The 14,877-nt window shown below is 41.3% G+C and overlaps 1 protein-coding gene across 1 annotated transcript in view; it reads right to left on the bottom strand.

Moving 5' to 3' along the window:
• The window catches only part of LOC139952075 (protein FAM135A-like), a 41,282-nt gene that overhangs the window by 2,469 nt on the left and 23,936 nt on the right, over positions 1–14,877 (bottom strand). The window contains exons 8-18 of the mRNA XM_071951024.1: positions 13,863–14,016; positions 12,211–12,260; positions 11,457–11,612; positions 9,496–9,730; positions 7,577–9,119; positions 6,242–6,389; positions 4,582–4,707; positions 3,915–4,012; positions 3,000–3,151; positions 1,794–1,904; positions 528–644 (exon numbers count right to left, since the gene is read on the bottom strand). Coding sequence (XP_071807125.1) covers positions 528–644; positions 1,794–1,904; positions 3,000–3,151; positions 3,915–4,012; positions 4,582–4,707; positions 6,242–6,389; positions 7,577–9,119; positions 9,496–9,730; positions 11,457–11,612; positions 12,211–12,260; positions 13,863–14,016 — 2,890 coding nt within the window. The remainder of the gene's footprint in view (positions 1–527; positions 645–1,793; positions 1,905–2,999; positions 3,152–3,914; positions 4,013–4,581; positions 4,708–6,241; positions 6,390–7,576; positions 9,120–9,495; positions 9,731–11,456; positions 11,613–12,210; positions 12,261–13,862; positions 14,017–14,877) is intronic.

The following is a 14,877-nucleotide window of genomic DNA, read 5'->3' as shown; positions in this document are numbered from 1 at the left end:
GCTTGATTGGTCATCGGAGTTGCGAGATAACTATGAAAGAAAAAAACACCCTTGACACATGAAGTTGTGTGCTTTCAGATGCTTGATTTCGAGACCTCAAATTCTAAACTTGAGGTCTCGAAATCAAATTTGTGGAAAATTACTTCTTTCTCGAAAACTACTCCACTTCAGAGGGAGCCGTTTCTCACAATGTTTTATACCATCAACCTCTCCCCATTACTCGTTACCTAGTAAGGTTTTATGCTAATAATTATTTAGAGTAATTACCAATAGTGTCCACTGCCTTTAACTGTAGATTTGTTTCGAATCTACACTTAACTGTAGATTCGTTACATACTTAAGTGATAGTTCAACTAGAAAAAATTGTCTTCCCAAATTGAAAGATAACAAGGATGTGTAACACACAGCTGAAAACACTTTATACATGTATTTCGATGTCTTTTTTTTCCCCAGAGGGAGGAAAACCGGATGCGCACAAGCCAACCATGTATGGGGCGTAAAATAAATTGTAATTATTGTTCTTTTACCTATAAGTGACTTGTCCTTTACAGCTTGTCTGCAAAGCTCAATCCTGGCTGAATGGATGGGAACATAGCGGTCCTGTAACGACCCGACCAGTACAACGTTCTTGAAGAAACTTAGTCCTTATGGGTGGGAGAAAGCAAACAATAAATCAAGCAAATCAGATATACCAAATCACACACACATACAGGGCTTGAATTTGGCACTTAATTCCACAAGACCACAAGGCTTGTAATAATAAAAGTTATCACACAAGCGCGATTGGAATATTGAGAAATATAGCGCTTCTGCATGGGACGCAGACGCGCTATATTTTTTTGTATTCTCATGTGCGCGTGTTATGACGAATTTATCTTCCAGTTTCACGTCACCGCGCAAGTTGAAAATTTCAGAACTTTATTTTGCGTCGAAGCGCACAAAGCTTAGAATGTAATTTTTGCACTGACCGAATGCGGAGCGTGACGCATTGACATTCACAATACGCACTGTCCAGTAAAAACCGAGGAAGTAGTACATAGGTGTTTATACCACCTCCAGTTTAAGCATCTGATTGGTGGATTAGCGCGTGCTGAGAGATAATAGTTCTTATAATAGCAACAAGGGTGTTTTTCCTTCATTATTCTCTTGCAACTTCTCAAGAAATACCCCAAGTGAGAACACTGGTCTTTGATAAGTACAAAAGGTGTCCAGCAGCCTATTTCACGAACCGCTTGGATTAACCCTAACTCGAAATAGGACAAGCAACCCGTCCTAACTTAGGATGGGTTCAATGCGTCCTACGAATTTGGAAATGAACTGAACCCGTCCTATGTAGGTCCTCAGATTAATCCTAAGTTAGGAAAAAATTGGTGAAACCGACGGCTGTGCCTTTAAAGCCATTGGACACTTTCGGTAAACAGTATTGTCCAAGGCCCACACTTTGTGTATCACAACTTATATATAAAATAACAAACCTGTGAAAATTCAGGCTCAATCGGTCTTCAGAGTCGGGAGAAAATAACGGGAAAACCCACCCTTGTTTCCGCACGTTTCGCCGTGTCATGACATGTGGTTAAAGTAAATCCGTAATTCTCGATATTGACAATAATTGTTTTGATGTTTTCTCAAAAAGTAAAGCATTTCATGGAATAATATTTCAAGAGAAGTCTTTACCTTCTGTAAACCCTGTAAGTTATTTGTAAATCTGTGAACTTTTATATTTTTTTCTCTTCCGAAAGTGTCCAATGGCTTTAAGAGACAGCCTGGGTTTTGGAAAAGAGTGGATATCTTACCTGGAGATATGCTGAGTTTGTAGAGGAATGTCTGACGCATGTCCGAGTGGTCCTTGAAGGCGAGTTGTAACAAAGAACTGGACTTCTTCCATTTCTGCATTAGCCACATGCCTGGGAGAGCAAAGACAGAATCAAACATTTAAAAGCACTGTACACGTTTGATAATTTTCAAAGACCTTTGTTCTCACTTGGTGTGTCCCATCATAAGCATAAAATAACACCCTTGTTGGACGAATTTTGTGTGCTTTCAGATAGGAATAAAAGACTCCTACATTGTAGCTAGAAGTCTTTTATTATTTTAGCGAGAAATTACCCCTTTCTCAAAAACTACGTTACTTCAGAGGGAGCCGTTTCTCACAATGTTTTATTCTATTCTCCAATGCTGGTTACCAAGTCAGTTTTTAAGTTAATATTTGTTTTGAGTAATTACCAAACAGGTACCTTCCCTTTAATAAGAGAAAGCCAGTTTGAAATAAAATGCTTGGAGGCCACCTTTGAAAGAAACAAAAAAATTACAAGTAAAAAGGCCCTAATCCTCCTCTTTTTGGGAAAACCTGGACGATCAACTAACAGTTTTTTTGTGATTAGCCTTGAAAGAAAGCATGCTATACTTTTGAAATGGCTGCCAAATACCAAATATATCATTCTTGGGGGAAAGGTTTAAAGACACTGGCACTATTGGTAATTGTCAAAGACTAGTCTTCACAGTTGGTATATCTCAACATAAGCATAAAATAACAAAACTGTGAAAAGATGAGCTCAATCGGTCGTCGAAGTTGTGAGATAATAATGAAAGGAAAAAACACTCTTGTCACATGAAGTTGTGTGCTTTTAGATGATTGATTTCGAGACCTCAAATTCTAAACTTGAGGTCGGCGAATTTGGCTTCTGCTATAATAACACAATACCCCTACAGCTATGAAATGGTAAAGCTCTCGCGTAAACAACTCCTTATAAGGAGACTGCTGTGTGTGTCGCGTGTATCGCGTGATGTTGCACAACTGTTCCAGCCGGTGCTCTCGACCAATAGGAATGAAGAAACTGTCTTATAAGCACAGGTGCAAGCTCGCGTGTCATGCCCATGTTTCACCACTTTTTACTGGTGTTGTATCATCCTTTCAAACACCCCCTCGCGATGCCCTCTCGACCAATCAGAAAGGATAAACTGTCTTAGGTATTTATGAATATATGTTCATAGCACCTTACCTGTGTTGACAATAGTACTACTGTTATAGAGTTGACCCAGGTGGGGACCAGATAGTGATAGGAAGGTGTACATTCTACCGATATAAGGCTCAAGCTGAGGTCTCGTCAACGCTGATCGGATGATGATTGTCCCAAGTGAGTGACCAATAAAACTGCAGAATTAAAAATAGCAAACGGTATCATCCGTTTCAGACAGGCGCTCTAGAGTTGCGCCGAACCAAAATCTGAATTAAGTACATGCAACGATCTACCCCCTGAAACATTTAGGACTCGTTAGAATTTGAAAGATCGACTATTGCAGTCGTTCAAAACGACTCTGGAGTGCCTTGGTTTCAGACGTCGAACTTGTCATGAGCCGAGCCAATGTAAATGTTATGTTATGTTGTAGAGTGTCATGGCCGCGTGGTTATGAGCATAAAATTCAAGTTCTGGTGCTACATTCACCAGAGTGTGGGTTCGAATCCCGGTCGTGACACTTGTGTCCTTGAGCAAGATACTTTACTATAATTGCTTCTCTTCACCCAGGGGTATAAATGGGTACCGGCGAGGGTAGAGGTTGATATTTTGAATGAAAAAGCCTTTGGAACGATATAAACTGTTGCCCAGGTTGTATACTCCCAAGGGAGCTGAGAAACATTAAAAAAGGGATGTTATTGGCCCTATGACCAGGGCACTATGTAAAGCGCATTGATACGGTTATTGTGAAATGCGCTAAGAATTATTATTATTTACTATTTATTTATTAAGTTCACCTGTCTAAAACAAAATGCTATTTGGGTTGACCTAGTGTCGCTCCCTACACGTATCTAATTTTTATGGTCATGGGGGAAAGTGGACAGGGAATATTTAGTGTTACGTTGCGTTGCAAGAATTTTTGCCGAAATTGTAGCTGCCTAAAGCTTTACCAATTCTCACCTTAGTTTCTTGGGTCTTATCCTGAAGACCTCGATGTACATGATGATCTCTTTAACAAGACGGTCTGTCATCGTCTCAAAATCAGCAAAGGTGTCTCCCTAGATAAAATAGATAAATTACAATAGGTTTGACAAGGCTCCCGAGTATAGACAGCTTGCATTAAGTGAAATGCAACAGGGGCGCTATCTGCCAATGATTTGCCTCCTTTGGCCCCAGTGAAGGTGATTGAGCCAAGACGCTTTAACTTGCTTCTCTTCACCCAGGGGTATAAATGGGTACCTACGAGGGTAGAGGTTGATATTGTGTATGAAAAAGCCTTTAGAACGCTTTGATTGCCCAGGTTGTACATGTATACTCCCTAGGAAGCTGAGAAAGATTAGATGAATGATATTGATCCAGTGACCAGAGATCTACATTGATACGGTTATTGTAAACTGTGATATATAAGAGCTAACTATTATTATTATTTAGAAAGCTAGAAACAACAGAGGAACAAAAGAATTGAAGACAAACATAATTAAAAAACTACATGTAGCAGCCACTCTCCATATTTTGTCACAAAGTATACTTTTGGGAGATAGACAGCAGGGTGTGTGAACTCACTACTTTCATATTATCATCAATGACCCCAGCTACGTTGGTTTGTTTTGTTGTTGTTGTTGTTTACCTGGTTACTCTCAGACATCAAGAAATCAAATCTCTCTCCGGGAAGACCCAGCTCAAGATACGTTCTTAGTAGTCTCAGGTCAGCACGGTTACCGTCTAGTCCGTGAACGCATACCACCAAATGAACCTGGGCAAAAGCCACCATCAATAGCAGGTCAATATAATGTACATGGTTAGGTTGTTATGTCATTGCAAAAATATTGCATCTATATTAACAGTATCCTTTATACTGCATGCCTCACCTGTAAGATACCATATAGCGACAACAAGCTAAATATTGCATCTATATTAACAGTATCCTTTATACTGCATGCCTCACCTGTAAGATACCATATACTGATATAGCGACAACAAGCTAAATATTGCATCTATATTAACAGTATCCTTTATACTGCATGCCTCACCTGTAAGATACCATATACCGATATAGCGACAACAAGCTAAATATTGCATCTATATTAACAGTATCCTTTATACTGCATGCCTCACCTGTAAGATACCATATACCGATATAGCGACAACAAGCTAAATATTGCATCTATATTAACAGTATCCTTTATACTGCATGCTTCACCTGTAAGATACCATATAGCGACAACAAGCTAAATATTGCAGTGAGGATAACATACTGTTAATGCAACCATTCCTAGAGAAAATATTTGTTATTATATCCATGCTGACATAGTTTTGTTTCCAACGTCGACGAATTGTCATAAAATATCTTTTACCAACTTTCTTTCACCCCAATTCTCTTGAGAGATTTACTTTTAAACTGTTGGAGTGGTTATGGGGTGGGTTTTTGAAGGTTATGGGGACAGACTGGTGGGAGTTAGTGGACGGGTTGGGGTGGTTAGGGAACGGGTTGGGGTGGTTAGGGGACGGGTTAGGGGATGGTTGGGGTTGTTAGGGGACGGGTTAGGGGATGGTTGGGGGTGGTTAGGGGACGAGTGCGAGATGGGTGGGGATGGTTAAGCATTAGGGGACGGGTTGGGGTGGTTAGGGGACGGGCTAGGGGATGGTTGGGGTGGTTAGGGCACGAGTGTGAAATGGGTGGGGATGGTTAAGCATTAGGGGACGGGTTGGGGTGGTTAGGGGACGGGTTGGGGTGGTTAGGGGACGGGTTGGGGTGGTTAGGGGACGGGTTGGGGTGGTTAGGGGACGGGTTGGGGTGGTTAGGGGACGGGTTGGGGTGGTTAGGGGACGGGTTGGGGTGGTTAGGGGACGGGTTGGGGTGGTTAGGGGACGGGTTGGGGTGGTTAGGGGACGGGTTGGGGTGGTTAGGGGACGGGTTGGGGTGGTTAGGGGGCGGGTTGGGGTGGTTAGGGGACGGGTTGGGGTGGTTAGGGGATGGGTTGGGGTGGTTAGGGGACGAGTTGGGGTGGTTAGGGGATGGGTTGGGGTGGTTAGGGGACGAGTTGGGGTGGTTAGGGGATGGGTTGGGGTGGTTAGGGGACGAGTTGGGGACAGGTTGGGGTTGGGGATCATTACACATTAGGGGATGGCTTGGGGTGGTTAGGGGATGGGTTGGGGTGGTTTGTTAGGGGACAGTTTGGGGATGGGTTGGGGTGGATAGGGAACAGGTTCGGGATGGGTTGGGAAATGGTTTGGGAATGGGTTGGTGGACAGCTGAGGATGGTTAGGGACAAATGAGTTTCAATTACCTCTAATCCTAATTCTTCTTCCTCAGGTTCCATTGGAGCTTCAGGTACACTGAAGTAAGGCTTAGTGGAGGCCTTCAGCGGTAAATCACTGTAAAGTTTGCCGGTAAATCTCAGTTTACTCTTGAAGTCTTTCTTGGCCATGGCAAAACTACAGTGGTAAAAAGCAGTCTTCTATTAGGTCAATTCGGTCACTGACTACAAATTATTATGAAGTTCTTTTCTTAGCATTGCTAAACAACACCAAGAACAAAAAGTATTCAGTTACGTGCCAAAAATAGTCTGAGTTTTGGACCCTAGCAGATTCTCTCTCGAGCCTCCATTACCCTGGTCTTGGTCTTGGTGCCCCTTCGAAAAATGCCCCCCCCCCCCCCAGATTTTAAGATTTTCCAAAAGAAAGAGACCCTTAGCAAATGGCCTTGCCCTCTCCAAGATGGAATTCCAGACCTTCAAGTGCCACGTGCCGGGTCTCAGTCTCATGAAACGACTCTCGTTGAGGCCTTGAACTTGGCTCTTGAAGGAGCATAGCATTTTCCTCTAGAAAGGGGCACTTCCATCGGGAAAAGGTTAATTGAACATGTACAGGAACCTAGCACAAGGCACCACGGCAAAAGCACAGGGCACCACAACAATAGACTGATCCATTAGGCTCCGCCAACAGCGCACCTGTGAGAAATAACACGTGAGCCTCTCCAATGCCATTCTGCACAACTCTGCCGCCCACGCCAAGCATACGCACACGCTTATCAGACTTTTTGTCGGACTTTTAGTTGCGCAATGGGTTGTGATTGTGATTGGTCGCAATGGGTTGTGACTGGTCAATACGCAATGGGGCAGAGCTTAAAGGGTCTGTGTACTTTTTGTAAGACAAAAAACACAATGTCCACAGATTTACACTAAACTTTTACACAGTTTGAAGATAATAATAGTAGAGAGCTTCCCTAAAAATATTACTTGCTGAGATGCTGTTGTTTTTAAGAAATGAGTAAAACAATGTCATGGAAATATTTTTTGCTAAGTGATCATGAGACGAAAATTATTTTAGCAAGTAAAAACGTATTTTCATTACATTGTTTTACTCATTTCTCAAAAACTACAGCATCTCAGCAACTAATACTTTAAGGTACGCTTTCTACTATCATTATCTTTTCGCCGTTTTAAAGTTTAATGTAAATCTGTGGACATTGTGTTCTGTGTTACAAAAAGTACCCAAATCCTTTAATGGATTGATCTATTGCTGTGGATGCTGTGGGGTATTTGGAGGCCTGGATCGGTCTATTGCTGTGGGTGGGGGTATTTGGAGGCCTCGTACATGTAGTTCCTTCTTGAATCTCTTACCTTGCTTGTGATAACTGGTACAATGACCTGACTAGATCAGTCTGCCGGCTAGACGATGCAACACCGTCACCATTGTGGCTCTGCCCAACAGCTACGGCATCTGAAACGGTGGCACTGGCTGTCGGCTGGTGTGTGAGGGCAGGCTTGACAATACACGCCTCCGCCATTCCATTCCCAGAGGACCCTGAGCTACTATGATGGATAAACGAGAAGCACCCAATGCATGTGTTCATCTTAGAAGGCACGAGATGAACAGAGTTACAGTCACACAAGGCGTGGCCCTGCTTGGAATCCTCCAAGCTGTTATTCGATGAAAACGTGCTGTTGCCACTTGGGCTAGTTCTACCAACAGAGGGCGCTCCTACTGCACTACTAGGAGCGCTCGTTAGTGGACTCACCACAGGCGTTGAGCTGAGTTGGAGTTGTGCTGGTTCACTCTCTTGTGGTGTTGATTGTTTCTCTACTGTCTGTACATCCACTGGTAAATCCATTACTTTTCCATCCTCGGAGGTTATTGCAGTTGTTGATAACTTAGCGTTTTCCGCAGGGAGATTCATCTGTCCCGTAGTTTGAGGAGTGTCAGAGTTTTTCCTCGACGATGCAGAATCTGATTCCATGCCGGAGTCAGTGTCCAGGAACCGTAGCTGCGAGTTCTCTAACGATATCGGTTCCTCGTTTGCAGCGACACACAATTGGATGCTCGGTAAGTCATCCAGGTCAGCGGTGTCTTCCCTGTTGTCGTTTCCATTCAACTGGTCTATGCTTTCCACAAACGAGAAGTCGATCTCCGCTGCTCGAACGGCCGCTTCTCTACTCGCTGAATCATCCTCTGAGCTGATTCTGGCGTCTGGGTCCTCATCAGACTCTTCATATCCGTTTGCGTACACCTCCCCGTTCGTCTCGGTGAAGCTCGTCCGCTCCAAGACATCGGAGCTGCCAACAATCCCTGAGCTCTCACTGCCTTCTATGAATGGATCCTGGTTCTGGAAGTAAGGACCTTGCATCGGTTGAGAGGCTAGTGAGGAGTAGGCATACTCCGGGGTGGACAAGGCCCGAGTCTTGACGTAACCCTCTCTCTTATTGCTATGTGTGAGCTCTGCGGTAGCTCCCCCTGTCGGATTATTCAAAGAGGAAGTCCTACTTAAGCTTGGTAATGAGGAATACGAAGACACAATTCTTCTTTCCTTGGGTGCATTAGGGTCCTCCGAGGCTGCCAGTAACTCACTAACCGAAGGCTGAGTATCCGTTATTTCATATTTGCTGAAGTCTCGCAGCACTGCCGTCCCTCTACTAGTCTGGGCGCCAAGGCCGTGGCGTAGACTGCTGGACTTGCTGCTCTTTGAAGAGCGTAGACTATTCTTGGTTTTTGACTTTTGCTTGGAGTGTTTCTTATGTCGTGGTGAGTTTGGATTGCTGCTTGACTTTACTATGGGGCTCTTTTCTCTGGGCGATGAGGGTTCGTTTAAGTGAGGATCCCTGGGAGAGGGTGCTCTTGACAGGGTTCGAATAGATTGGGCAATTTCATCAATACTCAGATTCAGAACTGCAAAAGGAAGCATAAATTAAGTTATTTGATGTCACTGATGTCAAATTGTGTTTCCTATATAAATCATGTTATCGTGAATAGTCGTGAGCGACACAATTGGTTCACTAAGCAGGAAGTCACAACTATTTTTGTGCTAGTCGTGGCGGCACGATAAACAGAGTAGTTGAAAAATTGTAGTCAGGATTCGACTAAGCTGTGACTTTGACACTAGTCGCCAAGACTCAGGCCCTTTTCGAAAGCACGGCTTTGGCTTTGGATTCGGCTCAGGCCCAGCGGTTGCGTACACGCTCAGGGCTTCAGATGAGAGGACGGCACCTGAAGCCGAATCCAAAGCAGAAGCCGTGGTTTTGCAAAGGGCCTTAGTACTGATTACCTTCTTCCGTAGCTACCGAGTCCAGGTACCGATCCTCAAAGATGATAGGTATCGTCTGGGGGTCTCCGTCCGTGTCCGTACACTCTAGTGGCAGCCTGGGTAGGGACGCATAGTAGAGGGAATTACGGATGGCTTGGCCGATGTACGAGTATCCCTGGCAGCTGATCTCATGAAATGCGGCTGCTGATCGTTTAGGGTTGTCGATGGTGAAGAATCCCTCAGCAAAACGTTGCACCTGTAATGGAAAGGAAAGGGCATCAGGTATCAATATGACACGGCCCAATTTCATAGAGCTGCTTACCACAAAAATTTGCTAAGCATGCAATTTCTACATTGATAAAAACAGGATTACCAACCAAATTTCCACGTGATTTTCAGGATGAGCAAACAACAGCTGAATACCAGTAACAAGCAATATGCAACAAATGGAAATTTGGTTGGTAATCCTGTTTTTGTCAAGGAAGAAATTGCATGCTAAGCAAATTTTTGTGCTTAGCAGCTCTATGAAATTGGGCCCAGGTCTTTTTCAAAATGTTAGTAATGGAAGTATTGGGCTATCATGATCAACATTCTACCCCTTGCCTGAACCTTACTGTGGCTACTGTTTGCTCACCATTAGTTTTTTTTTTCAATTCTTTTTTTCCCTCTAAAATTTACTGTGTGCTCTGGTAAAAGGTTGTAGCGACCTTGCCTGAGGATTCAAAGCTCGTAGATTATTTGCGAGGTAATCATTCTTGACCTCCAATACTGACAAATTATATTTTACAACCACAACCTCTAAATTTAGTTAAAGGAATAAGTTTTTTATTATTATTCCTTTTTGTTTTTGCAATACAGAAAATAAACAAAAGCAACAACTCCAAAAGCACAAGACGGGCAAACATGGACAAAAGACAAACAAAACGAAAGAACAATTGAAGAACAAGTTAACACCTCCTGACGGTACAAAGCATGTAGATGATTTGCGAATAACCCTTCATGACCATGCCCAAGTACAAATTATATTATACAACCACAACTTCAAAGTGCATGCAAAGAATAAGTTAACACCTCCTTACCCTTGCCTGATGGTAAAAAGCTCGTAGATGATTTGCGAAATAACCCTTTTTGACCATGCCCAAGTACAAATTATATTATGTAACCACAACTTCAAAGTGCATGCAACGAATAAGTTAACACCTCCATACCCTTGCCTGATGGTAAAAAGCTCGTAGATGATTTGCGAAATAACCCTTCTTGACCATGCCTAAATGCAAATTATATTATACAACCACAACTTCATAGTGCATGCAAAGAATAAGTTAACACCTCCATACCCTTGCCTGATGGTATAACGCTCGTAGATGATTTGCGAAATAACCCTTCTTGACCATGCCTAAATACAAATTATATTATGTAACCACAACTTCATAGTGCATGTAAAGAATAAGTTAACACCTCCATACCCTTGCCTGATGGTAAAAAGCTCGTAGATGGTTTGCGAAATAACCCTTCCTGACCATGCCCAAGTACAAATTATATTATGTAACCACAACTTCAAAGTGCATGCAAAGAATAAGTTAACACCTCCATACCCTTGCCTGATGGTAAAAAGCTCGTAGATGGTTTGCGAAATAACCCTTCCTGACCATGCCCAAGTACAAATTATATTATGTAACCACAACTTCAAAGTGCATGCAAAGAATAAGTTAACACCTCCATACCCTTGCCTGATGGTATAACGCTCGTAGATGATTTGCGAAATAACCCTTCTTGACCATGCCTAAATACAAATTATATTATGTAACCACAACTTCAAAGTGCATGCAAAGAATAAGTTAACATCTCCATACCCTTGCCTGATGGTATAACGCTCGTAGATGATTTGCGAAATAACCCTTCTTGACCATGCCTAAATACAAATTATATTATACAACCACAACTTCAAAGTGCATGCAAAGAATAAGTTAACATCTCCTTACCCTTGCCTGATGGTATAACGCTCGTAGATGATTTGCGATGTAACCATTTTTAACCATGACTTCAATGAACTGAGCCCAGATTAAACACAACTCTCCAGATAGCTGTGATATATTAGTATTCACAGATTCCATCATCTCCTCCTGATTGGTCAATCTCTGTCAAAACAAATATGAATATTCATAAATTTGGGCAGAAAAAAAAAAGACAAATTAACAAGTCAGTTTTTCTTTATTGGCAATTACTCAAAATATTTGCTAGCATAAAAACTTACTTGGTATCAAGCAATGGAGAGCTGTTAATCGTATAAAACATTATGAGAAAGGGCTACCTCTGAAGTAACATAGTTTTCGAGAACTAATTTTCCACTAAAATATTTGGAATTGATTTCGAGACCTCAGAATTAGATTTTGAGGTCTCGAAATCAAGCATCTGAAAGCACACCACTTTGTGTGACAAGGGTGTTTTTCTTCCATTATTATCTCGCAACTTCGACGACCAATTGAATTCAAATCTACATGTTCTATGTAGTAAGCTTTAATTACCTGGGGTTGTCACCACACCGTTTCCATAAAATACATCAGTGCCCAATTTCATAAAAACAGTAAGCAGAAAATACTGCTTAGCTTGGGACACCAGTCGCAACAATGTTAACTTATGGGAAAATCAGCTGTTAATCTGTTTCTGCTAAGCAAGATATTTATGTGCTTAGCATGCTTTCATGCTTATAGGCTTTGGGCTGTGTACCATTCTCACCTGAAACGATTCACACATGATCTGAAGTTTCTCATCTAGGTCAGAGCATTCTGAATAATCAAATAAACAAACAATTATGCGCTTAGTACACAGATCTTATTATAATCACAGTGTGAGGGTAAATTAATAATATATTTAAAATATATAAATATAAACTGTGCCTCATTATTTTCAAGATCTAACAAGGTGAAGCCCCAGCATATTTAAGTGATCTTGTGCAGATATACACCCCAGGACATCGTGGCTTACGGTCTACAAAACACAAACTCCTCCAGGAAAAAACAACTAAACATGTATGGGGGGAGCGAAGTTTTCAGAGCGCAGCACCAAAGCTGTGGAACTCCCTCCCGGACACTGTGAAACTCTCCAAATCACTCAACACATTCAAGAACAGTTTAAAAACTCATGTTCATAGAGAAGCTTTTTGTTAAGTTTATTTTCTTATTTTGTTGTTTGCTACTTTCATTGCTTCTTGTTCCTTTGTAGAGTAGCGCCATGAGCACCGCTTGCGGCGGATACCAGCGCTTTATTAAGTGTCCATTATTATTAATATTAAAAAAAACGTATACACTTAGACAAATGTATCCAAAACGGTTTTGTTATAAGTTTACAAAAATCTGGCACTAAGCATCGGTGTACCCAAGGTCCTAGCTTTTTAATTTCTACCAAATCAGTCCTCAGCTGTTCCACATGAGTGAGCACTGGCTCATTGCTTTTGTCAGATTTTAATTGGCTTTAATTAAAATGAAACTGCTTTTTAAAGCCATTGGATCCTTTCGGTACAGAAAAAAAAAAAAGTTCACAGATTTACAAATAATTTACAGGGTTTACAGAAGGTAATGGTGAAAGACTTCTCTTGAAATATTAGTCCATGAAATGCTTTACTTTTTGAGAAAACGGTAAAACAATATAAATTCTCGTTAGCGAGAATTACGGATTTATTTTAAACACATGTCATGACACGGCGAAACGCGCGGAAACAAGAGTGGGTTTTCCCGTTATTTTCTCCCGACTCCAATGACCGATTGAGCCTAACTTTTCACAGGTTTGTTGTTTTATATATAAGTTGTGATACACGAAGTGTGGGACTTGGACAATACTGTTTACTGAAAGTGTCCGATGGCTTTAACTACCCCCTAGGCGGAATGTAGAAAATTGTCCAACAAAGCTAAATAGTAGATCGAGAAGACTTCTCATTTTTAATACAAACTTAACTACATTTATAGGCAGTGGACACTATTGGTAATTACTCAAAATAGTTATAATCATAAAACCTTTCTTGAAAACGAGTAATGGGGAGAGGTTGATAGTATAAAACATTGTGAGAAACGGCTCCCTCTGAAGTAGAGTAGTTTTTGAGAAAGAAGTAATTTTCCAGGATTTTGATTTTGAGACCTCAGATTAAGAATTTGAGGTCTCAAAATCAAGCATCTAAAAGCACACAACTTCGTGTGACACAGGGTGTTTTTTCCTTTCATTATTATCTCGCAACTTCGACGACCGATTGAGCTCAAATTATCACAAGTTCGTTATTTTAAGCATATGATGAGATACACCAAATGTGAAGACTGGTCTTTGACAATTACCAATAGTGTCCATTGTCTTAAAAAAAACTAATTTGGTATACATTCCCTTTAAAAATGTCATCTTACCTAATGTAAACTGCTGTTCTTTTGGCAGCTGTTTGCCGAGTTCATTAAACGCTTGACATAAGGCAAATCTCGTCTGTAGGAGCGCAGCGCACATGCTGCGGTACACTTGATATGCATGGCCGATCCTCTCTGGTGCAACAGTGTATTTATCATTCTAAAAAAAAAAAAAATGGTACAATTTAAACATTTACAAATGAAAACATATCAAACCTTCAAGTTGCATTGCCTGATACTTTTAACCGTTACTGATATTAAAAACACCCCTACCCCCATTTTAAAGGCAGTGGACACTATTGGTAAATACTCAAAATAATTATTAGCATAAAACCTTTCTTGGTGACGAGTAATGGGGAGAGGTTGGTGGTATAAAACATTGTGAGAAACGGCTCCCTCTAAATTAAGGTAGTTTTCGAGAAAGAAGTAATTTTCCACGAATTTGATTTCGAGACTTCAGATTTAGAACTTGAGGTCTCGAAATCAACCATCTAAACGCACACATCTTCCAGTGACGAGGGTGTTTTTTCTTTCATTATTACCTCGCAAGTTCGATGACCGATTGAGGTCAAATTTTCACAGGTTTGTTATTTTATGCATATGTTGAGATACACCAACTGTGAAGACTAGTCTTTGACAACTACCAATAATGTCCACTGCCTTTACATTTGTTTTATTATAAATAATAGAAATATTTGTGCATATAACACCAGTCACAATTCAACAACACATTTAACTTGTGTTAAAGGCAGGGTTCTCCCTCTAGGATTTGTCTATGACTGACAAAAATCCTATCCAATACCTTCCACCAGGTAGTAGATAAAAAGCAGGACAGTTCTCTTTTGAAAGAACAAACTCTACCTGGCAAGTAGATACACACATAGTGTTACCGCAAACCAAATATATATTGACATTAAAAAAGGCATGAATAACTTCGTTAGCATTTGTTCCCACCAAAAGGATACTGGATTATCAAATTAACTATTCTCTGCGTACGCACGCATGCCCTCAATAATCACGA

This window comes from Asterias amurensis, chromosome 20, assembly GCF_032118995.1.
Source record: "Asterias amurensis chromosome 20, ASM3211899v1".
Taxonomy (NCBI): domain Eukaryota; kingdom Metazoa; phylum Echinodermata; class Asteroidea; order Forcipulatida; family Asteriidae; genus Asterias; species Asterias amurensis.
The sequence above is the reverse complement of the archived record's forward strand: the minus strand, read 5'-3'. Positions and strand labels throughout refer to the sequence as shown.